The following is a 26,327-nucleotide window of genomic DNA, read 5'->3' on the forward strand; positions in this document are numbered from 1 at the left end:
CGCAATTAAGGTAGTCTCTGATTGGTCAAAGTCAGACTAAAGTATACAATCCAATATTCATTTGTTGCATGTCTTTGCAATACACATATACTGTATACATACATACAGTATATGCATGAGCCATTCGTGCGACAAAATATTTTTTTATATATTGTGCTACGTCTTGCTTCTGAAAAATGTATTTCAACATCAACATTCAAAAACAAATCTAGTCACCTGGTCAACTTGGTCTGTGACAGCTACATCTTTAGCTATGTCTTCAGGTTGTGCTTCATTTGAAACCTGGTACACATGAAGAGAAAAATACATATAAAATTAAATTCTTAGTAACACGACTGTACCTGTGCATTTACACAGTTACAGTACATAAAGAACAATGAATAGGTTAAAGTATTGTGAATGCAAATACATTTTATTTGCTATTTGAAAAATAAATAATCCGTCAGCACTAGTGGTTTGTGTAAATTGGTGACGTCTATTTTTCACAATGAAACAATTAATAGAAAATACACAGTCCTCAGAGTGTCCATACCAGAGTATGAATTATGAGGACTGTATGTGTAACTCCAAACCCCTGAAAACTTATTTTACATTCGCAGTGTGTAAATACACTGTCCTCAGAGTGTCAGTTATTCACAACTACGACATTGTGAAGACTATGCACCTGTGAGGTCTGCACAGTATTGACAAAACATGCGACATGGGTGTTTTATACAGTGATGGAGATTATTTTGACATTGAACATGGACCTAATATATATATCTATATAATCTAATTAAAGAAATACACGTACGTGCAGAAAAATAATCATGCTCATTGTGATCTAGTCTTATCCAAATAAGTTATTTTTTGTTAGTAATGCTCCTCGATACAATTCTCTTGTATGGCGATGCGCAATTAATGTTGTCTCTGATTGGTCAAATTCAGACTCAAGTAGGGCCTGGCAATAAATCAAATTAATTGAATAAATTAAATTTAAATTGAATCGTTGAAAATTTGCTAAATCGTGAAATGTATTTTGTCTTCTGGATTATTAAAAGCTGTTGTTATGTTCTGTTACATCCAGATGTTATTGTGAGTTGTAATTTTGCACAAGTGGTGGCAGAATGCTGGATGGTTGGTTTAAAATACTTTTTATTTTATTTTTTGGCCATATCGCTTAGCCTCAGACTAAAGTATACAATTAATCCAATATTCATTTGTTGCACGTCTTTGCAATACACATATTGCATGAGTCATTCGTGCGGCAAGATATTTTCCACATATTGTGCAGCCCTAGTATCTCCACCCTCCACTAATGTCTTGCTTCGGAAAACTGATTTCAACAACATTCAAAAAGAAATCTAGTCACCTGGTCAACTTTGGCGCAGTCTGATAGCTGTGTCTTCATCAGGTTGTGCTTCAGTGGAAACCTGGGGCAGATGAATAGAAAAATACCAATACAATTAAATTCTTACTAAGACTAGACTGCTATAATATAATTTCATGTAATCATGAATGTGCGACCAGTAATTCTAGTATGTCACATGTATGACACAATATCCAAATGTCATAAGAAATCACGATATGATAATTAACATGATATTGTGAGGTTAGCGATACTCACGATAACTGTAAAAGTAAAATAAAAAAACAAGTCACAATATTGTAAAAAATGAAATAAAAAAATAAAAAAATTATATTGAGAAAATAATGTACTTTTGCTTTTGAGTTTTAATTAATCTTTTATGTTTTGTCAAACCTTGCACGATATCCCCCCAAAAAAACAAAATTAAGTGTGACAACACACCATATAAACATACCATAGTGTTTTTCCATTGTAGCGAAATTCAAACATGAAAACCTTCCGGGCATCATGATACACTCTCAGCCTGTTTTCACGTTCCTGTTTGCTTAGAACTTCTCCTCGATATTCAGTAGGAAAGTCTCTCTTCTGAAAGGAGCAGGAACTGAACACTCCTCGACCTTACAAAGAAAAAAGGATACAACAGAAATATTTCATTATAACAATAATGAAAACTAGACCCATACTAAAGAATATTTTACCAATACTCACCTTTGAATTAATTAATATATTTTATGGTGAAGCCATTCTTGTCTTTACCTAAGGATGAAAAGTATGCTACCTCTTCTTTGGGTTTAACTTTTGCCCTCTGTGGCCTCATGACTGACATGTCTCACTGAAGATAATGATCTAAAGCTATAGAAAAAAATGAGTTTCAATCAGTTTGATAGGTAACTTGGTGCAAATGTCTTGAAGTTGACTTTCAGTGTACCATAATAGCCTGTGCAGTGTGCAGTAAATGTGCCAACGAAAATAAAATACAGTGGATAGCACAGCTCTGCTAAATATTTGCATAAATTAAATGTAATGAACACTAACAGACTTTACTGAAATATTTCTATTGAAAGAACAAATTTAAGTAAACACAAATGCAGCAATTTACCAATACTTCATTTATACTGTACTGGTAATACTAAGCCATTGTATATTTTCACATCAAAAACCAGCCTGTTATTGATTTCCTCTTAAAAATTGCAATTAGCATTCATCTTACTCAACAGACGGTTAGCTCTGCTATGCTAACCGTCGCTAACAGAAGCGTAGCAATTCTAAATAATTAGCTGCATCCATCATAATCAACAGATGGTTAGGTATGCTAACGTAAGCTTAGCTGCACTTACACTGGACTTGCATTATAAATCATTTTCGCGAAAGAGGGAGCAATGTACACAAGCGACCAACAACAACAGGAAAAATTCGAGCTTCAAACCTACCTCATTAGCACAGCTACACGCCATCACATCTCGTGAAGTAAATAGAGCCGGGGGCGGTTCTCTATCGGGGCTGCTAGATGACGTCACTTCCGTACTCAGGGCAATATAATAAATCTCGTTCAAATCAACAAATTGGTTCAGTCGTTGGATTATGAACTTTGTTGATAAGAGTGGCTATTGTTCTATGATTTACAGTGTCAATAAAAAAAAATAGATCACATTTAAAATGAACCCCAAAGGCTCATATATTAAATGAATTACCACAGACGAAAACAAAGGATATTATTGCTAGAATTATAGATCATTTTGTAATCATAAAATGTGATTTCAGTTTCAGTTTTTTAAAAAGGTTTTTTTTTTCATTAACGAAAATGTTTTTTTGCTTTAGTAAATAAAATAACCTTGCTGCTGTCATACAGTTGCTGTCCGAGGATGTTTTAGTACTATACTTTAGTAATGGATGCATGTGTTTTTTGGCAAAATTGTGAGCGAGCCCAATTCCTTGGCTGAGAAGCAACCCTGCAAATGAATGGTCACATGATGCTTTCCTTTTGGCATGAAGCAGGACTGATGGTAGCGCTCACCTTTTCTTCTCCAGACAAGCATTTTTCCGGATGCCCCAAACATTTGGAAAGGGGGTTAATCAGAGAAAATAACTTCAACTCTTTTTTTCTTATTTTGGTCTGTATTTATGGAATCCCCTTTTCACTGGTCACACCAGGCCATCCTCCAAAAGTCTTACTCCCTCACCATGGGTGTAGATGCACTCATACCTGCTTACTGCCATTCCTGAGCAAGCTCTACACTGGTGGTGATGTCCTTATCCCGCAGCTGAATCAACTTTGGGAGATAGTCCTGGCATTTGCTGGATTTTCTTGGGTGCCCTGAAGCCTTCTTCACTTAAAGTTTGTAAGGTCACTAAAGGAAATTACTTTAATTTTCATGGCAAATAGGGACTTTGCAATTCATCTAATCACTATAACATTCTGGAGTACATGCAAATTGCCATCATAAAAAAACAATAATAATAAGTCAGCACTGGAGATTTTTAGAAAATCAATGTCATTCTCAAAACATTTGGCCACTGGTGTACAGAAAGATGTTACATTGTAAAGGCAGGGTGGGATGTTAAATGATGAATCAATATACGGCACTGACAGTTTCTCTGTCTCTGCCTCCAGCTGTTCAAAGTGATGTGATAAACAGCTGTTAACCATTGTATATTTTCAAATAAACAACCACTGCAAGAATTAAATGCTGAAATATATAATTAAATGTCATAGTGTATTTCATTATTTAATTTATCTACTTAGGAATTGGTGGCTGCAAAAAAAAAAAAGGCTCTGCGTCTACAGACAAACATTCACAATACACAGCATTTTGAGAAAAAACGGAATTATGGGGACATGTGCGTAATTGTGGGGACAGGTGACGGTCAGCCAATCAAATGCTGTGAAATATACACTGGTGTGAATAATTCATGAAGTGGTGCATTACGAGGACCTTCCTACAGGGGGCGTCATCAAATACACAAAAATACACAAATTCATGTAATTATGGTTTACAAGGACATTGGCTAAAACTTTGGATTTAAGCCTTCTACAGCCCTAGAAGCACTTCTGCATTGAATGAATTATGAGGACATGGGCTGTGTCCTCATAATTCAAAATGTCCTCGCAGTGTTGCGTGTATTCAGGTGACATGTCCTCATAATACACAAAGGCAAACACACACACACACACACACACACACACACACACACACACACACACACACACACACACACACACACACACACACACACACACACACACACACACACACACACACACACACACACACACACACACACACACACACACACACACACACACACACACACACACACACACACACACACACACACACACACACACACACACACACACACACAAGCAGACTCGCATTTGAAACCCTCCGACTACTCTTACCAGCCATTCAGCTCCAGCTCCAGCAGGGACTGGGTCTTCTCGGAGTTACACTGCAAACACCACATGCTGGCTGGCCACCACTAACAAGACACACCACCGAACATCAGCGGTCCCCGCCGTCTCGACTCCCCTTATTGATGCTTAGACGCGTTCTCTAATGGACAAACTCATCTCCAAAGTGCCATCTGCCATTGTTGGTTGTGTCGCCGCGCGCTGTGCAGTCAGAGCCATCACTTGGTCTGGCAAAAAATGCTCCCAGTGGAAGGTAGGTGGACATGGTCAGTGCTAAGTGGCAGTCTATAATCTCTGACAGACAAGTGGAGCTTTTTGGGTTCGCTCTTTCGTCCTCTGTGTTCTAGTTGTGCCGGGCTGCAAAGAGTGTGCAGCGGGGGCGGAGGCTTGGACACCGGGGAGTGTGGGTTTTTGCCAGACCCTGAGCGCTATGGAAGAGGGCGGGCTGTGGCAAGGGGGGAAAATGGGAGGAGGGATAGTGTAGTTGGGTAGAAACAGAAAGAAGGGGATGGGAAAAAAAACTTGTGAAAAGCTCATCCTGAAGGGAAGGGACACAAAAATGACCCCGAGGCAGAGGATGTAAGAAAATCACATTTTTCCGGAGTGTTATCAGCTAATCGAAAACTTAAAAAAAGGAAAACAGATCCGAGTTGGAGGAGGGACAGTTATTTCGGAACAAATGAGTGCAGTATATAAACAGGAAAGGAATATTACGAAGAGATGTTGCGACAAATGTTCTGTTAGCTGATCTTTTAGTGAGTCGAGATTGAAGAGTGCGCTTCTATTAATAGAGCCTCTCAAGGCTGTGGAGTGACGTGAACTAAGAAAAGAACTAGAGTGAATTCAGCGTCTTTCATCTGTAAAATAATGAATAAATAACAGATTAGTGCATCAACAACATGTCTTTTTCTTTTAACAATTTCACAGAGGATATTACCCGGCAGAAAACCACGGCTAGCATCTCTAAAAGGATCCCAGTAATTTCCATTCACCTTCACGCTTGCAGTTGACCCTTCAACACAGTCTGTTTTGGAGACAGACTTGAAGACTAATCACCCCTCTGAGAGAGGGGGGATGGGGTCAACTGCCCTCCGTTAAAGGTATTTTCTGTCTAATGACAACAGACACAGGAAACTGGAAGGAGAAGTTTTTCGGAACAGTCCATACTGAAAGATCCCTTTAATTAGAGGCAGACATAGCAGGTTAGTCAAAAGGAGTCACAATGACAAATGATGATGATGTGGACGACAGATCTATTTTGGTTTAGGATCTTGGCCCTGTTCACTAGTGCCTACAGCTGCTAATGCTAAAGCGCCGAAGAGTCAACTTACAGATCTCACTTATCATGCAATCATTCCACCCGCACAACAAAAATCTCTTTCCTCCTGAGTTCCGGTAAACAAAACGGATCATTAGGGGGAAAAAATCCATTTAAAGATGACGCTTTAGTATAACGAGTTATTAAATAACGATTTCCAAATATGTGAGTGATGATAGCGGTCTCGGTGCAGGCGTTGTAATCCTAAAAGTCCACTGGGATCGGAGAAGAAGCAACGTTTATTTGTTTGGGAAGGAGATAAGAACTATCAGAGCCTCATTTTGACATTTATAAGCCCTGAGCCTATTATAAATGTTTCAGCAAGGCACACAAGGGTCGGATTAGAAAAATTATATGTCGAGAGATCAGCTAAAATGATCCAATTTGAAAAATCCAAGGTAAAACTGGTATTATATTGTTAACGACAACTCTAGGACGCAATCCAGTGGAATTCTCTGGCTGCCTCTGCATCTCCTCTTGGGTTACGATCCCGTCTAGTCATCCTGTCTGGTGAAGGCCCCTCTCCATCTACTGGGTTCAGCCCTCATGCTTCTCCGCCGTGGAATGATGTCATTGAAAATTCCAAGCAGGGGCCCTCTCACTGCTCATAAAACACAATTTCTTCAACTCATTACATATGGTCGCCCTACTTTTCCACTCCTACTCCATCACATACTCTACGAGCTCTCATGTCCTTGTTTCTTTTCTGCGTTAGATGCATTACACATCGCACAAGGTCGCAGAGGCACATGGAGGTCAGCTATACACAACACAGACGTCGCACTATCAAGAGAAAGAAAAAAAACAAAGACTTTCCCATGCATTGCAAAGAATGACAAGGCAAAGTAGGCGAAAGGATAGCCAGCAAATAAAATGGCAGAGGAAACAGATAGCTTCCTGGAAACTCGGGTTTACAAGATTTCGGTATGTCGCCCACAGTCTACGTGACATCATACACCGCTTAAAATCATCTGCATTTTCATCAGAGGCTGAGACCTGTGCTAAGAAACGAAAAATAAAAGGAAAACACAGCCCTTGCCTGGTCTGGAAACAATTAGAACGGCCTGATGTCATACTTTGATATAAAAGCATATGCAGACAACTTTGTATAGAGGGGGGGGGGGGGGGGGGGGTTTGCTTCTTTTCCTTGGGAACAAATCATTTATTTGCGCAAAAATCTTCTGCTAGAAAATATGGATAATAAATAGTGCTGAAAATAAGTAATTAAAGGATGGTTAGCATGTAGCATGCTTAGCATGTTTTGTCAGAAAATCGTATGCTGATGAGCTGTCTGTGAGATTCTAAGGGACTGATATAAGATCATCTTTAAAATTGATTAACACCGATCAAGTACAATGCATCAGCTGTTTAGACTTTTTTCTAGAGTTGGGCATTTTCAGTCATTCAGGACGATTACGATTTTATTCGATTACGATTTTATTCGATTTTAATCTAATAAACTCAATAAACATTTATTTAAAGATTAAAGATGTATTAAAAAATAATTCCTGTACAAAATGGTAATCCAACAATAATGTATACTGATTCTAAATCAGTTTGAACATAAACTTAACATTCATAGTTTGCGCTTAAATGCTTGGTAGCTATTGTAAACATGTCTTGTAAAGCACCCATCCAGCATTCTGCCACTTGTGCAAAATTACAACTCTCAAAAACATTTGGATGTAACAGAACGTAAGAACATCTTTTAATAATCCAGAAGAGAAAACTCGATTTCACGATTTAGCACATTTTCAACAATTAAATTTTAAATTGGCCAGCCCTGATTTTTCTACTTGTGTTCATTGTTTTTAGCCATATTCCACTTACTTTACGCAAGTATCATTTCAGTCACTCTTGACTTCATGCATGTTCATTCAGAGATTGAGTGGGTTTGTTCTGGTTTCCTCTCACATTCCAAACACATATGCCAGTCAGGTGGGGTGAAGATGTGGAAGCATTTCAAGGACATGCATTTGGACAGCCAGTCATCTGTCCTGTCTGAACCTTCTAGGGTGTTCGCAAATAGAACAGTTTCAACATTACAATCCAACCAGGTTTGTGTTCTACTTGCAATCCCGTAAAATGTGTTTTATGGAACTCTGGCAAGGCTGTCCCCTTGATTACATGCATATGTGATCCGTCTCACTCTATAAAAGACATATGGAGGTCATGTTTGGTGTACTGTTACCGTTATTAGGAGCTGGCACTGTTTGTCCTTTTGCAACAATTTCCTCTCAGTTTGCTTGCTGGCCAGCGAGCAAATTACTCTGAAGCTTATTACCCAAAGCCCAGCCCCGACACGCAAATACACTACAGCACAGTTGTCTGATCTAAAAATACACCCATGTGAGGTGACCCAATGTGGTAAACACTCTGTGAGAGAGATTAAACAATGGATTCACAGAAATAAACTGCTGATGTTAAACTCACGTCTGCAATTATATGAAATCAGCATGTTGCTGTGTTGTTTCTACCATAACAATGCAAGTATTTCTTGTGGTTTTTAGTCAGAGCAGCCCTGTCTGTAAATGTGATAAACACCGCAGCGGGTATAAATAACTGAGGTGGTTATAAGAGCCAGGCGCTGCCACTGTGGGCTGACAAAACAGACCATGGGAAGCAGTCATAGGGGGCCTTCAGGAGTGACAGCGCCGCTCGTTGGTCAGAAAATGATACTACAAGCTACTATGAAGACACACAATAGGTCCCGGCGGATGATGTCATTTGGGAGCACTGAGGTCAGGCATGTTTATAATAGCTGCAGGCGGAGAGGGTGGCTGGGTTATTCAAAGGAGCCAGGATGTGAAACAACAAGCTTTTTTTCCCTTTTTTTTTTTCTTCAGGAAAGACGATGGGATTGGGATATGTGTGGGTCTGGGTGCATCCATTTTAGGCCAGTCAGAGAATCCCACCTGTTTCATTCTGTTTACAGAAAACCTTCTGTATAGAATATGTGGCACAGTAATGGTTCAGTCAAGACCACTTTACTGGGGGAAAAAAAGGCAAAGCCATCTGGAGCAAATTTATTTGGCAGTACGGCTATTCTGGGAGTTTACTTCTCCTCAGTCAACATATGGATTCTTATGCAAGCTGAGGAGTGCAGCATTAGCAAAATAAGCAGGAATCAATGATAGCATACTTGATATTGTTTAACAAAGAAAAACATAGAGCTGATGTGTTTGTAATAAAGTGTGCACATAGAGTGGGCAGCAGTTTCAATGAGATGCCCTCAATGATATCTGCCAATGAGGATAACTAGGGATCAGCTGATCCTATTGAGTGTGTGTAGTGGGGAAAGTGGGTCATCGGCCCATGAACGAATCAGCCGATTAAGCAGCAAGTGCAAGCTGAAAGTGCAGGGCCTTAATGTGGCGGCAATCCCGGAACCATGACACATTTGCCTTTTTTCCCCCCTTCAAAACTATTACGAAACATTCGTTTGTATTTTGTGCTTTTGTCGTTAAACAAAGAGTTGGTCAAGCAAATAGCGCATGGCAGTAAGACTTTTGCATCCAGAAGTGTAACCCATTGCACACTTGAACCAATAGGGGGAAGCACTACTCTTATTTGTACTAGTTTCTTCCATTTCAGTTACAACGCTGGGCTGTGGCCACAAGCTCAGAAAGGGAGACACACACACAGCAGATTTCATTTTTATGGGGCATCAATTGCTCAGTCTTTCATTTTCATTTCATCATTTCTTTCATTTGGAAGGTTTCGGGTTCAACTGTAGACAAAAATGTGCAAATAAGACAGGTTGCTGAGGAGCCAGTTCCTTTCCAGAGCACTGCTGAACCAGCAGATGAAATACAATCATTAACAAATACAGCAACCGAGTCAGCACAAAAGGATAGCAATATGCCCCGTGTAGAAAATATTCAAATATCAGGATTAATTCTTCCCCGTTGTTCTAAAGCCATGTGATGGCTTCAAAACAACAACAAAAAAAAGACATCATCTGCTCCCCAAAACTAATAGCACCGTGGTGGCTAATCAACCATCACCTCTGCCAGACTGATTTCCGTCAGCAGAATCCCAGTCAGAAATCCACATACTGTACTGCATCTACAGTGTGTTGCCGTAGAAATGATATTTTCCTTTTGTGTGAAAGTGTGTAACCGCTCGACACGGCAATCAATTCAGTCACGAGTTAAGTGACATCAATGAGCTGGGTACATTGACTGGAAGGCTTACAAGGAGAATAATTGCTGTTCCAATCAAATTGCATTCGCTAGCTTCTGCGCCGGCAATCAGATAAACAGCAGATGATGTGAAATGTGTTGTTGCTACTCATTCAGTGCAAATCCCTCACAAGATTTCATTAACAGCCAAGTATGAATTAGCCTGGAGAGCTGACTGCAGCACAAACGCAAGACGCGCACGTGCTACCGACACGGAACATTATAAACTAAACGTCGTCCAATGACGAATTTGTCACGAAGCCGAGGCCTACCCATGGTAGAGCAATAGAAAAAAAAATGCTGCAGAGACATTGCGCTACAGTATCGCTGCTATCAACTTTTCCTTCAGTCTTGCTTCTTGTTCCTGGCAAACCCAAGCAGTGCTTTCGTGGCATTTGAAGCCCACGAGGGAAACACTAATTCTATTGAGCCCACAAGAGAACCTCCTGGCTCGGTTGTCCACACTGGCAGAACTCATTGTTTGTGTTGGCACAGCAAATAAAGGCAGGTTTTCTCACAACTGCACCGTCACATCTCTCTAGTTCTTCATCGGGTAGAACACGTGCACCAAGGGAGAAAATAAAATAAAAATGTCCGATTTATTATCTGGTCACAATGCACAAATGGCAGTCATCACTCTTGGCCCGTCGCCGTGTGATACTAGCGCCATGAAGAAAACTTGCTTCCAGTTTCTGCTCCTCGAAAAAAGGAAAGCGCGCCATGAATTCAATACTAATGACCTCATTAATCTGACAGCAATGAAATCAGTCAGTATAAAATATCGGCTCTAATCTGGAGGGCTTCAACGCAAATTGCAACGGTAAATCAAAGTTGTAAATTGTCAGTGTGATTGCCACCAAATCTCATATTGAAGGACCTTTTAAGAATTCATTGTTCTTTCAAATAAAGGAAAACTATGTGGCAGTTAGAAAAGTGATTACTTGCGAATAAAGAATGGCCACCCCCACTAGCACCATTGATGCTGCTGTAGCAAGAGTTTTATCACAACTGGACAACATTTCACCACTAAAAGAAGAGGTCAGGAGGACAGAAATGGAAGTTTGATCAGTAGTGTGCAGATCCCAGTAAGGGATCCCTGGATCCCCCAAAAATGAGAAACCAAACTACTGTAGCATATCGTCACTGCTATGTGAAAAACACGTTTGTCCATTTTTGGCTTTTTTTATTTATTTTTTTTACGTTTTTTGGTAAGTCTGCATTCAGTTTCATCCCCAAAACATAAAAATGTAAAAAAAAAAAAAAAAAGACAAAAAAAAAGACAAAAATGGACATGTTTTTCACATCGCAGCGACAATTTGGATAGTTCCTTTAGAATTGTACAAAAGTGTTTACATAAAACTGTCATATTAAATCAATAATTTAATTTCTTTCCAAACTGTAAAAAAAAAACGAACAAAATATTTTTGATTAATATTTGCACCAAAAAAAATTCTTGTGACATTTCCAGCCATTACTACTCATCCAAACTATTGTGTCTGTCCACAACATCAGAAACTCTATTTTATTATGAGATGCATTAAGACAACCACAATTTACTGTATTTAGCCAAACTGGACATCTAGTTTATTTTACCGTATATGTATGTACCTCAAATGCACACAAAATGTTTAACATGGACTGTAGTGTAACATGAACAACACAAATAAAATGTACCGTAACCTTTGGGTTTCCTGGTCGGTTACAATTATTGGTCTGCAATTTCATTTTCTGAAGTGTCAAGATTTATTTTTCACATCGAACCACATCGCCGGCAAAAAAACAAACTGAAGATCAGTTTCCGTTTACTGTAAACCGCTGCAATAGGACTTCATCAGCTGCATTTAAATATTCATTGAAAGTCGTGGTTGATGGCACCTTTACAATGGAGGCTAAATTAATGAGGAAATTATTTATGATTTGCAGCTCTCCTGTTTATGTGCTCACAAAATGGATGGTTGGGAGATTGATTGATTGATTAGAAATGTGTGGATCCCAAGGTGCCATTATCTGTACATCCCAAGTGAATGGGGCAGAATTTAGAAATGCCAAAAAGACGAGGAGAAGAAAAGCCATTCATGTCAGGAGTCCTTTTTATTTCTTGGAGAGCAAAATCAGAACGATAACGCACTAATCCCACTTCACCTTCTTGAACAGGAACAAAAGCAGGAAGAGGAGGAACTCCTCCTTTTGTGCAGGTCACGAGCAGAGTGCTGAGAAATGGATTCAGACACACATTCCAGCCAAACGAGAGATCCTGAGTGTGCAAGTTCCATTCATTCCACATTTCCACAAGACCAGGCTGGTGCAAGTCAGCAACTCTTTATGTTTCAACATATGGAAAGAGGAAGGATGGGGATTTACAGAATCGTGGAGGATTCATTTTCGGAATATAAAACCTGTTGATGAGGGTCCTTGTTTGTTATCTTATTAGCTGCTTCGGACAGCAGCGAGTGTTCACGTGAAAACAAGCACTCAAGAACAAACGGTTCGATTCAATCAATTCATCAAATCAACCTCTGTGAAAGTCATTAAATTCACATGAAACCAAAGCTGATTGGATGTTTTAAGCAGATAGTACTGACCAGCGTCTCTCTTGGAGTAAGCTAACAATTCACATCGTAGATGAGCTACATGGATTGGAATGGGCCAAATGTTCTTATTAAAGGGAAACGGGCTTCAAATGTAGTGCAACGCTTGCTTGCTCCAACAAAGCTTTCTGTATTATTGACTGCAAGTTTAGCCCGGGCCTCGGCTGTGCCATCGATCTGCAGACCCTTCACTTACTTATTAGCGCGTCCGTCCTCTCTCAGCCCACAGGATAGTTCCTCAGGGAATGTGCTTATTGTATTAGAACTGTATTTTAAGATCAATTTCAACAAAGATTAACAACATATTAGCGGTGCAAGAAATTAATTGGCTATTCTCCGATTCCCAATATTAAATAAGGATCAGATGCGGACATTTCTGACTGGAGGTTTCTCCCGCCTTCACAAAACGGGGCAAGCTTGCGGGTGCAGAGCATCGGCCTAATTCTGTCATTGTATTTAAGCATCCTAAACACATCAGCTGTCAATCAAAAGGTTGTATGGAGTATCTTTCAAACCCTTGTGGCCATCTATGACAGACGCAAAGCTCTTCCTTCCCCCAATTTCTGAACTCACAGCTTGAATTCACACTTTTTTGTCAATACTTTTATTCGTACTATTTTTAAGTAGCTTTTCAGGAATGTACAACAAACTTTTTTCCAGTAATGTGTGCTGCTAAATCTTAACTCATTCACTGCCATTGACAGCTATAGACGTCAACAATTCATTTGAACTATTTCTATGAGTTTAGTTTTTTCAATTTTTGTTAACAAGAGTATGAAAAGCTGGATTTCTTTTGTACATTTAGAACAGATATAAAATGTGTGATTAATTGTGAGTTAAATAGTGAAGTCATGTGAATTTTTGACGTCTATAGCCGTCAATGGCAGTGAATGAGTTAATGGCTAAAAATGACAATTGCATGACAAACATCTACGGTTTGCCCTCACATGTCAATAAATATGTTGACTTTGAAAATTCACATTCGTGTCCTACTAAAGAGTTACTGAAAGCAATTCAAGACACGGTTGTACCGCATCTTTCCCTATGAGGTGGATTGTCTTCCTAGAACTTTTGAACCATTAAAATCGACCAGTACTCATACTGCAAATGTTGCATCAGCCAGCTCACAGGGAACATAACGAGTCAGCAAACCATTTACATCTTCCTGACAGGATGAGCTATTTGTCCTTGCAGAATGTGCTCACGAGATCGTACGCGAGCACTCAGAGGTTCATCCTTGAATTTAACCACTGAACCAATTCAGAAATTATTTCAAGGAGTTACTGTAAGTAATGTCCCAAGACTTATATTTGTTGTAACCCCCACATAATCCCACGTTGTAATCGGCAAACTAAATCCGAGTTGAAAGTAATGTCAACCCAGAACAGAGATGAGCCAAAGGGGAGGGCACGCATACATGCAGTCAGTCTCACGCTTTTGACATCAAATTGGCTCTAATGACTGCCTCGCTGGACCCTCCATTCCGTTAACAAGTCTAATGAGAGCAGGTCCAGTTGGCCCAAGATTTCCCTGAACAATTGGCACAAACAGATCTGTGCTCATCATAGGTCATGATATCTGTTAGCAAAAGCTCGGTGATCATTTGTCACTTACTGTTACATGTTATTAGTCCTAAAGTCTACCAGGCTACTCAAGTGTGAAAACTGTTTTATTTGTACATAAACACGTATTTTCTCTTTGTATCTGATTTTTTTTTATCATTTCAGACCATTCATTTACGTCCTATGTGATGCCATATGAATGCCGCAGTGTATTTGGTTGTACAGTCAGGACTGAACGAGGCACACAAAGCTACGTTATACTAGTTTATCAACCTTGTTCAGTGCAAAAACATACATAGGTACAGTATTTATTCAAATATGTTTTTGGCTTGTTGCAAAATGTAAAGGCATTATCTTCAAACTGTTATTATACAGGAAAGTCAAACGCAAAAATATGCACACTGCATTTCACCATACTAACTTCACCATAACGTGAAGAGAGAAAAGAACTTGCCGATTATGCATGCACAGCAGTCATGCTTCAGATCTCCCCCTGCAAAGAACGCACGCACGCGCACGCACACGCAACCTACCTCCACTCAGCTGTCTCCTGGTTGAACCAGACGGTGTGCAACCTGATCACGGCCGTGACGACAAATTGCCACCGGTCCGAGACGAGACCAAGGTGACCGCGGTTACAGGAGAACTACACACACAAAGACAACGCACGCACTTGTGCACCACCAGCACAGCAAGCAGCAGCGTTTGCCTGCTTTGTACTGCACTAATCAGCGCATTCTCCTAAACGTCAATGAAAAGAGGAGAACCCCTTATACAGAGCCCTCACTCTTCATTGTGGCTCAGCTGTGTCTCTCCGAGCTTCATTTCCATTCTTTGAAGTCTTCCTGCTCATTTATTCAGCTGCTGCCTTGATTTATGTGCTTCAGTGTTGGACACGTCCACACAGAGCTTGCATGCAGCAGCAGGCTCTGCAAGGTCAACATTTTGTGTGTGTGCGCGTGTTATTCTTCCACGCTCTTCAGGACACATGGGGCCAAGGGGGAGAAATCAGAGCTCTCGACCAGAACCCATCCAAAGACGGAAAACAACACTAAATGTGGTCAGATAGCATTCAAGGCTTTAGAACGCCAACAATATAATGTGGCATTTCGTACTAAAGCTTTACTTTTCTTGACCGGTTCAGACCAGTTGGGTCCGGTCAGCCGTGCTCAAATAAATGGTAAACAAGAGCCACCTATGCTGTGAGTGAGTGCAAATAAACATAAAAATAAAAAAGTCACGCTCATGTGGTCATATCAGAATCATTATGCAAGCCTTCAATTTCAAAAATGGCTGCGAGAAAGCTGCATGACTTCCTAAGCGCCCCACCAAACAACCGACCCGCCTCAATTTGTCTTTCCTCATAGTTGTGTTCATTTATGTGGCTGTTTAATTTCTTAGCTCTCTGCCCTCGACTTCCTCACGGTGTAAGCCTTGAAATCGATTGACCGGGTGGGTGGCCATTAGCAGTTGAGATAAGTTTTTACAAGAAAGGCAGATTGTTCCCGCTGCGGGAAGGACATTAACATCGGACGTCAACCAAAAGGGAGGCTCGGGAGATTTTCACACCTTGAGGCTGTTCTCTGCACTCAATCCGCCAACAGATGGTGCTGGTGTACAGTCAATGCAGCACTCTAAGGACACAGGCGTTAAGACCCAAAAAGATTTTTCAAGTGGGGTGTGCAAGGCAGAGAAGCAGTAGGGAGGTTATTGTTTAATAACATCAAGGAATACAGGACCAGTGTAAAAATACGGAAAAAAAACAAAAAACAGGCGACATTACATGACTGAACCTTGGCGAATGATATCACTACCAATAACAAAGTCAATTCCAGATGGAAACCAGCTGAGTGATGCAGGCAATAGGTGTGTCTCTATATTGAAAGTGGGATTCATCACAATTGCATGCACGTGTACAGACCTTAGAGGCCAGTTGTCAAGGCAACAGCTAAGGCTAGTCAAAAAGAGGCAAAAAAGAATAAATCAAAGCATAAGAAGATATGCATGCACAGATACAGATGCAGATAAACATTTAAGTTTAATGACTGTTTACCAGCCACCTCCATGCGGTGCTTTCAAGTGACAAATGCCACTTTTCCCTTCTCTTTTTTTTACAAACCCAATTTAACTTCCATATCATCACACAGAATTCTTCTTGTTAGTTTGACGCTCCGTTATGCAGCTGATCACAATACTTGCATGACGCCAGAGGTGGGCATTCTGTCAGTAACTGACGGACGCCTGTTTTGCTGATGACTGACGGAAACATGGCTCTTGTGTTTGTTCACAGGGGTTGCTTAGAGAGGACTGCATTGACCATATATGTGGGAAAGTGAGTGCTCCTGTTTTCAATAGGATCTCTGCGGAGAGAGCTACCGATGTGTAATGAGACGGATTAGTAAAGATGATGTCACTTTGCCATGACACAACCATTCTACAATCTTATGAGTGTAATATTTATTTTTTTGCATATGATAATGGATGGATGGATGAACCTTTATGGTCGTGGTTTTCTGTTAAATGAAGATTTTGTGTGTGTGTGTGTGAGAGAGAGAGAGAGAGAGAGAGAGAGTGTCGGAGAGAGAGAGATTGAGAGTGTGTGTGTGTGTGAGAGAGAGAGAGAGAGAGAGAGAGAGAGAGAATGTGTGTGTGTGTGAGAGAGAGAGAGAGAGAGAGAGAGAGAGAGAGAGAGAGAGAGAGAGAGAGTGTGTGCGTGTGTGTGAGAGAGAGTGTGAGAGAATGTGTGTGTGTGTGTGTGTGTGTGAGAGAGCGAGAGCGAGAGCGAGTTATGTCATGTGATGAACTTTATCTGCTGGGTTCCAAGGCACACATTGTATGTTCATTTTGTTTATTCATTTAATGTTTAAGTCAAAGAGATGATAATAAATAAATATTGATTGTAAATACGTTTAAGTTTTGACGATACAATGGGAGCAGATTTAAAATAATGATGAAAGGCTGACAATTATAATTAGGTTCGGCTTGAAATAATGACGGACGGATAATGACAGCTAAAGAGAGAGAGAAAGAGAAATTGGAAAAAGTCCATCCGAGTTTAAATTAATCGTTCAATCAGGGTGTAAGGTGGTGCGTTGTGGAAACAAGACCACAGGGGGCAGCAATGCACACAAGCGCTGCAGTGCAGCAGCATGAGCTCATCACTCTTCTCTTCTCCCACTCCTCCCTCTGTAATCCCCCCACCACCATCTCACTAACCCCCTTATGCCTCCCCTCCCCTCCCCTTGCTCACCATTACATAAGTTAATGCAGCACACACCCTCATTATTCTGCAGGCAGACGCTGTGAGGAGATGCAAGGGAATGCAGGATGCCATCAAAAGTCAAATGCGAGCTCAAAAAAGAGCATCTAGCTTGAGATTGTCGCTGTGGTTTTAGTCACACGCTGACCGACCTTTGACCGCTCCAAAGCAACAACAACAAAAACAGAGCACGTTTGGAAATCTTGGGAGATATGACAACAATTGCTATGCGAAACACCGTAACATGGCTAAGTGGGTCCTTGCATAGGGTGCGACTGAAGCTAGGACCCCCATTGGTGGTGTGCATGTTCTTCCCCGCCATAATCAAAAGCAACATAAAAAGTAAATGTCTCCAGGGGGCATCATTCTTGAGCATTAGAGTAAACAAACAGCCATCCTCAGATGATTTGCATTTCAAACAGTGTTCAACCTATCGAGAGCTGTGTCGATACTGCAGTAGGGTACATGAAGAAAGGAAACCTTCCGCAGGAGGAGACCAACTGTTGGTTCACAAGCTGGACAAACATGGTCATTAGCACCAACAAGAACAACAAAAAGAGAAATGAAAACGATTGAAGTGGCATACACTTTGCACACAGACAACGAGCTAGGGCCTATCATCATTAATCATTTCTACACATTGACATTGCCTAAAAAAAAAAAACATGCAAACAAAAAAAACATTGATGTACTCCAACTGGAGAAGGAAGCCAGAGGTTTTTCAGTGTAGACCTATTTTCCAACAGATAAGCATATGCATGAGTGCAAAGCATAAAAGCAACAAAAGCTCCTCTCAAGATACCAACAGTGGTTTTCCAACCACTGTGGTTTCCTCAGCACATAAATACTATCATTAGACGGAATCATTATTATAAATTTGAATCCACACCATTTCCACAAGCGCAACGCAAACTCAAGAACCGCCATTCTGGCCGCTTCACATCAGAATCACGCTGACATTTCTGACCAGGATACGGCTTCCACCCGAGACATGTCGAATCTTTTCCATCCTGGAGAGTATTTTTCACTCACCACAGTGGAACTGCAGGCTCGCTTTGGCAGATCACCGCATTTCCATTACAAGTAGTTCCTCTTCTTTCTGCCTTCCCAAAATGAGTCAGAGCAACAAAGCAAAAGATCAACAAACTCGCCGCCTGCTCTCATTGATCAACCACTCCCCAGTATTAATGTCCCCGGAGGTCCGTCTTGTAAGCCATTTACCGATGAAGCAGTGCCGACAGGTCAGTTTAGCATTCTGGGCCCTTCACAAGAGACTTTACTTAACGGGCCGCTATACTCCGCTGTCCTCTGATATGTTGGCTGTGGGATAAGGTAGCACCCGTGTCGCCGGCTCTAGATCCACACAATAAATAAGTAATGCACTTTGACATACTAGAATAAGACGCATATCAGATGAAGCCCGGTTTCTATGGAGTCCTCTCCGGGTCAAAAGTAACACTGGCTTATTTTTGGCAAGTAATCTTAAACACTGTCACTGTACTACATTCACTCCTGTTAACCAAAAGCCTTGCCAAAAATGGAAGTTGAAAGACAACCACAATGCTGTTCATGACTCAACTCTTGAATGCGGAAATTTACAGAGGAACAAATTGTATTAGGACTTCATGTGGAAACCAAAAGGCATGCTCTCTATAGTGTCATTAAAAAGCACTACGCTACAGACAATCATGTGGGATGACAGAAGCGTCTGTGATTGGTGGAAACGTAAACATGAGTTTGTCATCCCACACTAAAAACAGCCAATGCAGTAACAAAACAAATGAAATCCACATAGCTTTCACGATACAGGTATGTTTAGGTATGATTGTTATGTTGTAGTTAATAGTTTAAATTAGCCCAAAAAAAGATTATTCTGTTATTAAGGCTTCATGATGGCAAAAACATTATCTGTCACCACTTTGAACCACCCCCCAACCTTATATGGTAAATTAAGAACATTGAACTCTAGCCCATGGTACAGTATATTATTATTGCTGCTGGATTATTGCTCAACACTGAAAAACTGTTTCCCGGAACTAAATTTTCCCTCTAATATGGGATGAGCAAAAACAATAGGGTCAAAAGCAGATTAGCCCAAACAACTAAAGACGAGCATGTTACAATTCCCTGCAGACTCCTTTACTTTATAAGTCGAAATTTTAATGTACCAGGAAAATAAAACATTGTACTTAATATGTGAAAGTAAATAAATTGGACACAGATTTGGAATTAATTCTGTATACATGGATTAAGGGATGTTTTCTAGATATTTGAATACTGGAGAACATTAATGCTACACAATGGAAAGCAAAATTGAAGGTAGGATTTTTGATGTTTTTGATTAGGTAAACTTTCTAAAAAGACCAAGAACATCTAACCTCAATCTTTTCTGTATGTCTTTATAAGCTGTGATAATATATTTCCGCATAGTGTTATTTGATCCGTCTCTTCAGAAATATCACAATAGTCACAAATCAAGCAGCATTTATGACGCAGACCGCCCACATGCAGCGGATGGTCTCCTACCTTATAGTTCGGCTGGAAATGCAGTACTTCCACATGGCATTCCACACGGTAGTGACATCACTGGCGACCTCAGACATGCCCCCCAAAAATGTGCATGGCCCAGCGTTTCGAAAAACTGTCTACTTGAGAATTGACCAGCGGAAATATCGGCGTTCACTCCCTTGCACCGCAAATTGCAGCCCTTATCCTTCACTTTCCATGCAAAATCCCGCAGCGAGATTCATTCCATCTCTGCTTAAAGTCTCCAAGCTGCAGCCTCACTTCAAGTCGCTGCCCTTACCAGCTGATGCCGGATGACCAAGTAAGGCAAAGGCCCAGTATGTATAGCCAATGGTTCCTCTTCTGAACAAAAGGTCTCCACCCACCCACAACTTTTTCTGCTCTCTGAAACTCAGCTTGGTTTTTGTTCCTTCTAAGCATGTGCAGAGCAACTTCTCCTCATGCGCTGTTCAAACCCCAGACAGTGATGGGCAGGGTCTGTGCTGTTTGAAGGAACGGAGCGATCCAGATATGGCCCCATAGGTGGGCTGGGGTCCAACAATCACACAGCTCGCAATGGGAAGGCCACACTCGGGGGAGGGTGAAGGCCAGTTCAGCAGCTGGGAGAGGCTGATTTGACTAATAATGCTTATTTTATGAAAACAACACAGGCTTGGACAGAATATGACGACATGCAGGTCGGGTTTGAGAGATGTAATGAGTTACACCCCCATGATCGGAATATTCCAATAAATCCGTGCACTCAAGATGTTTTTGGAGCACTGAATCACAGACACGTCAGCCCTATGCAGCTGTGAATAGACTTCTTCAAGCGCATCTGTCCGTTCATCCACAGATCCACAGGGAAATGGGCGGAGTGCACCCTGCCCTTGGCTGATGACCAACCAATCCCTTTGTATTACGTACTGGCTATCTTTAAAAAGACAGCTATAACCAGACCACTGAACTAATAATATATTTCCATGATGATGCTTACACGAGTTGCTCAAAGAATGCTCGATTCATAGTCTTGTAGACATGTGACACATTAAAGTGTGATTGTCGAGATATGCACCCATTGCATTTGTATATCATACGTTCTCTCAATGACGTGACCACAACCTGAAAACGTCCTCAATCTGACAATCGACCATCTGAATGTAGTTTCCCTAGGCATCGTGCAAACTTAGAAAAAAAAGTTTCCGACATGTCAAGGAAACTGGAAACATAGTCAACGTAACACACCGCCTATGTCTAACTTCAAAATAAAGTGTTCCAAATAATACATTGATGGCAAGCAATGCAAACAGCCTTAGTAGCAATTATTTGAGCAATTCTAGAATGTCACAAAGAAACAACTCCCATTCATATTAACTCATTCTTATTTTGAATCCAATGCATCGGATGAATTCCTCCTGTGATTTCTCCATCAGCTCAGAAGAAAATGTTTTTTAATCATCTGGTTTTGGCCTGTCTGAACTTTTAACAACCTTAAACAACAACATAATTAAAAAAAAGAAGAAGTGGAGAACATGTACAGATGCTCTCAAGCAGAGATTTAAAAACAAATAAAATCAAAGTATTTATGTATTTGTCTGCACTAATCGGACACAGTTCAGAATAATTGATGCCTGAATAAAATCAGTTATTACAGTTAACTACCAATATGACCTAATGTGAGGGAAAAGATAAAACAGCTGACTAATAGCCATGTTTATATCTGCAGTTGCCGAAATGTAATTCTCCTTAGTGTTGTTCAGACTCACATTCACACTTTAGGACAATTTAGAGCCTTAATTGAACTTAACATGCATATATTTGGAATGTGACCTTGCAAACTTCACAAATGGATGCAGGAGCCCTGATTCAAACCCACAACCATGGCACTTGGCGATAATCACTCATGTGCTCCCTGGCTTCAGTAGCAGTTCTACTAAAATCCAAAATTACTGCTTTTGGGAATACCCTCAGCCTTCATTCAAAGACGGTGCCTGCTAAATCTGCGTTTATTATTAATGAGACTTGGTGAAAACTGCATTCATATGTGTGAACATATTGTCATATAACGTGCTTCTTTCAAACGCTTTGATCCAAACATCAAACTGGCAAAAGAAAAAACAAATACAAAACTGGTCATACCTCCGGTCCAAACTACTTCCATTTAACATTGGTTCTTTTGTGTAACAAAATGAGGCAATGTGAGGAGACAAAGCTACCGGTTGGCACTGCATTCATTGTCTCAGCTGCATTTCAGTTTTTCAGCAGCTGGAGTTTGATTGTTAGGTAAAAGGAGCATCTGAGGCCTCTGTCATTAAAGGCTGTAAATGACACGAGGGTGTCTTTATGGTCCCAACGCAGCAGCAGGGGGATGGGCTGTGTCATTTATACAGCATGACAGGGAAATTGCGAAGCTTCTTGATAAACTTGGAACCTGCTCCACATCCACAGGCACAGAGAGCTGCGGTTAAAAGAATCTGATATCTGGTAATCAAAGAACGAGACAAAATGTTTGAGGATGTTCCAGATGCTTCATGCGTCCCACTTTGATTTACAGTTTGAAGTGTCACCAAAAAGGACTTTCAAGCTAATCTGGGGACAGAACTGCCGTGTTGAGGTGAAAAGCGGAGGAATCATGAAACCTTTGAAAGATTTATAAATTGTGGATCCCCTGGCCAATGCATGATGTGAGCTGCTAAAACGGACTAGCTACTAATGAGGCATAGATTATGCGGGAGGTGAAAGGTGAACAGAGCAGTTTCCCAGTGGAACTGAGATGAATAAATTTAGCCATCGCCTGCTTTTCACTAGACGCTAAACAGACATAAACAAGCTAGTACAAAGTCAATAAAACTGGAATTCTACATGATGATGGACAAGACTAAGATTTCTCTTAGAAACCAACAATATTTCAGCCAGCTCGCAATTTACAAAACTCGTCCACCTCCTACATTTTACAGCAGGTTTTCTCAAACCAGACAGACTTCAAGCATCTTCAAACGTTGTATGACTTGTGCCTTCAAACTTACCTTTTGTAAAAGTTGTTGTGGGGATTCAGGCACAGCACATGCCAGTAATCCAGACAGAACGCTTTAAACTTCCACATTGTGGGTTCAGACGATCAAGAAGCAGAGCAGTGGGGGAATCCAACAACATGAAAAGACAACACTGCAGCAAATAAACACGACCTTGCTCATTTCTTGAGCCAATTCATTCATGGCGTGGAAATGGGATTCATCCTCCTCCTGGAGTGCAACCTCAGCTACTGGATGAGAGCCGCAGCCAGGAACAACCACGCCTCTCCTGGACCACAATCTGTCAACATGAGCCCAGAACAGCAGGCAGACTGGGAACCGTTTGGACTTATTTGAACCAAAAATGTATGCTTGGGATCCAGGCCCCAAAAGCAGCCCAATATTAGCTGTGATGGCCGTGTTTAGCAGAAATCCAGGTCAGTCCGCGTGTCCTCTGTCAGCCCAGGATCCTCTGAGACGTCATGGATCCAGCACAGGTACCGGAATGTGGAGTGCCCAGATGAGAAGGAAGAATCTTGCTGTTCCCTGTCCAGCTCAAACTTTCCACTCTTCTTTCTTGTCCAGCCAAATTCTCAAACCCTTCTCCTCGTTTCTCCTCATCCTCTCGCTCTTGCTCTCTATCCGTCTCCCTCGCAGTCACTGCCATCCGCACAGGACCTCCCCGAAATGTGCCGATTGCGGTTGCCGGGCAACACTAGCGTACTAGTGAAGCTTCAAAAGGAAGCCGAGCAGTAACGCATTTGATTGGCTGTCTTATCGGATGGGCGGGGTTGCGGCAATGGTGGATGACCACATGTGTTCATGCATGTGTCAAGCAGGCATCCTCCCTGGAGTGTGTTCGCAAATAATGTCGGGCTTGCTGTAACAGTAGAGCCATTCATGAAATACATTTAATACTCGGGACATCACAAATGGATGTAAGAAGAAAAAGCATTTTAGGATTCAACTGTCTCAACTGAATCTTCGGGCTAATTGTTTCCCATTGAACACAAACGCCGAGTTGTTCTTTCTCAGCTGCAGCTCAACCCGGTCCCAGCACGGGAAAGAGGTGTTAACGGGTTAACTCATCAATATTCAGCCAGCCGGGTCAAAGCAAACAAACAATGACAATGATGCGACGTTACACAAACTCACAAAATCAACTCAACTTGCATACATACAAATTAACACGCTAATTGTGGTTAGATCTGTTTCATCTGTCAACATTTCTTCATGGCACCAAATCAGCCCTTCTCAAAATATAGAAGGAGCTTGCGGTGTCACAAAGGATGCACAGAAAGCCTGAATGGCAGAGGGGCACACAAAGGAATGAATTAATCTACACACTATTCATCAGCCATTTTCTCACAATTCACACCTCCTAATTTAAATAAGCCTCACAGGAAATGAGCTCCTTTTACATGCCTTTTTGTTGTTGTTGTTGTTGTTGTTGGTCCCGGAGGTCTCACGCTTATTGACATTTTGTAGTCAATAATGAACAGAGATACAAATATCTATCACATAAAAATAATGTCCCACACAATTTTCAAGCTACTTCCTTTTGATTAATGGAACGTGACATTCAGTGGCAAAGTGTGGGTGGAAAAAGTGCTGTTTTTGTTCACAACGCAAAAGAGCCTGTCAGAAAGAGTGATTAGTGCAGCATTAGGTGGCATGAAATGCAAATAGACCTCAAACATAAATGACAGGCTTTAATTAAGTTTACAGGCTACAGGGCAGACCAAAGGGAACGAACACACGCAACAGTAAAAAGGTTGTCATTCCGTCAGTATGCATGTCCTTTTTTGCGGCGAGTTGGTAAAAAATGGTTTCCTGCTACATTCTACCACAGTACTTCCATTAGCCACTGTGCTTTGCTGAAGTACCGGTAAAAGTCTTCTTTCACAATATAACAACACACACAGCAACAATCTGCTCAATATGACTGACAACCAAGCAGATGTTCACAACATTCAGAGAAAAGAGTCCCCTTGTCCTTATTTTGAAAAAAAAAAAAACATAAAATAAATGATGCATTTAGTTTCTGCAATCACTGTTATGAGTCACGCAAACGGTAAAGTCTTACACGTATCTTTCTAGCTTCTTGTGTTATTCTCCACAAACATTTAAGTGACATGTTCACTTTTGTAAACAATGTTTTTCCCAATTGAGGATGATTCTGTATGTCTATGGCTCAGTGGCAGAGTGGTTGTCTCCCAACCCAAAGGTTGTGGGAACGATCCTCAACTCTGATGACCATGTGTTGAAGTGTCCTTGAGACACTGAACCCTAATTTGCTCCCAGTTGGGACCTGGCAACAATCCTGGATGGTGACAGCCAATCACTGGTAGGTGAATGGGTGATAAATGTAAAACACTTTGAGCACCATCTATTGCCACATCCTACTATTGTACTTGTACAGACAAGTCTCTAAAAGTTGTACTCACACGTGACAAAAATGTGTCTCTTACCAAATTGAATCAAACTGTACTGATTGGTAGTGAGACCGTTATATTCCCCGAGGTTAAAAAAAAATCACTAACAACTAAAATATGTCATTTATATCGAGTCACTCTGTGTTCGTTGATCATGGTGAGCATTTAAAGGTATGGTGTTAATCAATATCGGCCTAAAATGCACTACAAATCCAAGTAAGGGCCATAAAAATGAGACTTTACGCCCATCTGATATTTTGTATTTTATGCCCATTTTTGTGATCAGCCGTGATGGCGTAATTTGTTGAGGGATCACTGGCCATATTTACATGTGAATCCGATTACAGTGCTCTCTCACTACTTTGCGGTTCACTTATCTTAGATTTTTATTTGGGTCAATTTATGCTACTATTTTTGTTCTTTTTTGTAATATTTGAGTTAATAAAAACAGCTCTTTCTTTCAACATAATCTATTACATTTGAAAAAAATATTTATACAATATTTGGTAAATTAAGAAACGGTGTCCTCACAAGATTCGCTGGAGCCTATCCCAGCTGGCTTTGAGGAGTAGGCGGGGTACACCCTGAACTGGTTGCCAGCCAATCGCAGACGGTGTACCACATGATAAGTTAAAAAATATATATATATTCTTTTAATTTTTCTTAGCAAGTCAGTGTCCCATCACTGGTGATCTATTTTTTAGA

General features: G+C 40.8%; 1 protein-coding gene and 1 long non-coding RNA gene across 10 annotated transcripts in view; both read right to left on the bottom strand.

The window, feature by feature from the left end:
• LOC147178435 (IQ motif and SEC7 domain-containing protein 1-like) overlaps positions 1–26,327 on the bottom strand; it is a 127,713-nt gene that overhangs the window by 34,990 nt on the left and 66,396 nt on the right. Inside the window, exon 1 of one of the 9 annotated variants that reach the window (XM_086069786.1) lies at positions 23,203–23,845. The exons of 6 other annotated variants lie outside the window; for them this stretch is intronic. In XM_086069786.1, the coding sequence (XP_085925912.1) occupies positions 23,203–23,279 (77 nt within the window). In that variant the 5' untranslated portion in view covers positions 23,280–23,845. Of the gene's footprint in view, positions 1–4,748; positions 5,296–20,197; positions 20,548–23,202; positions 23,846–26,327 lie in introns of those variants that run through there. 2 more of the 9 variants (XM_086069787.1, XM_086069788.1) reach the window with 2 other exon arrangements.
• LOC147178436 (uncharacterized) lies at positions 215–4,641 on the bottom strand. Its single transcript, XR_015094201.1, has 4 exons — positions 2,057–4,641; positions 1,803–1,965; positions 1,352–1,412; positions 215–282 (listed from the first exon to the last, which is right to left on the bottom strand). It is a non-coding gene; the product is annotated as an uncharacterized LOC147178436 (long non-coding RNA).

This window comes from Leptonotus elevatus, chromosome 2 (genome assembly GCF_054856555.1).
Source record: "Leptonotus elevatus isolate MCC_2025b chromosome 2, RoL_Lele_1.0, whole genome shotgun sequence".
Lineage (NCBI taxonomy): Eukaryota > Metazoa > Chordata > Actinopteri > Syngnathiformes > Syngnathidae > Leptonotus > Leptonotus elevatus.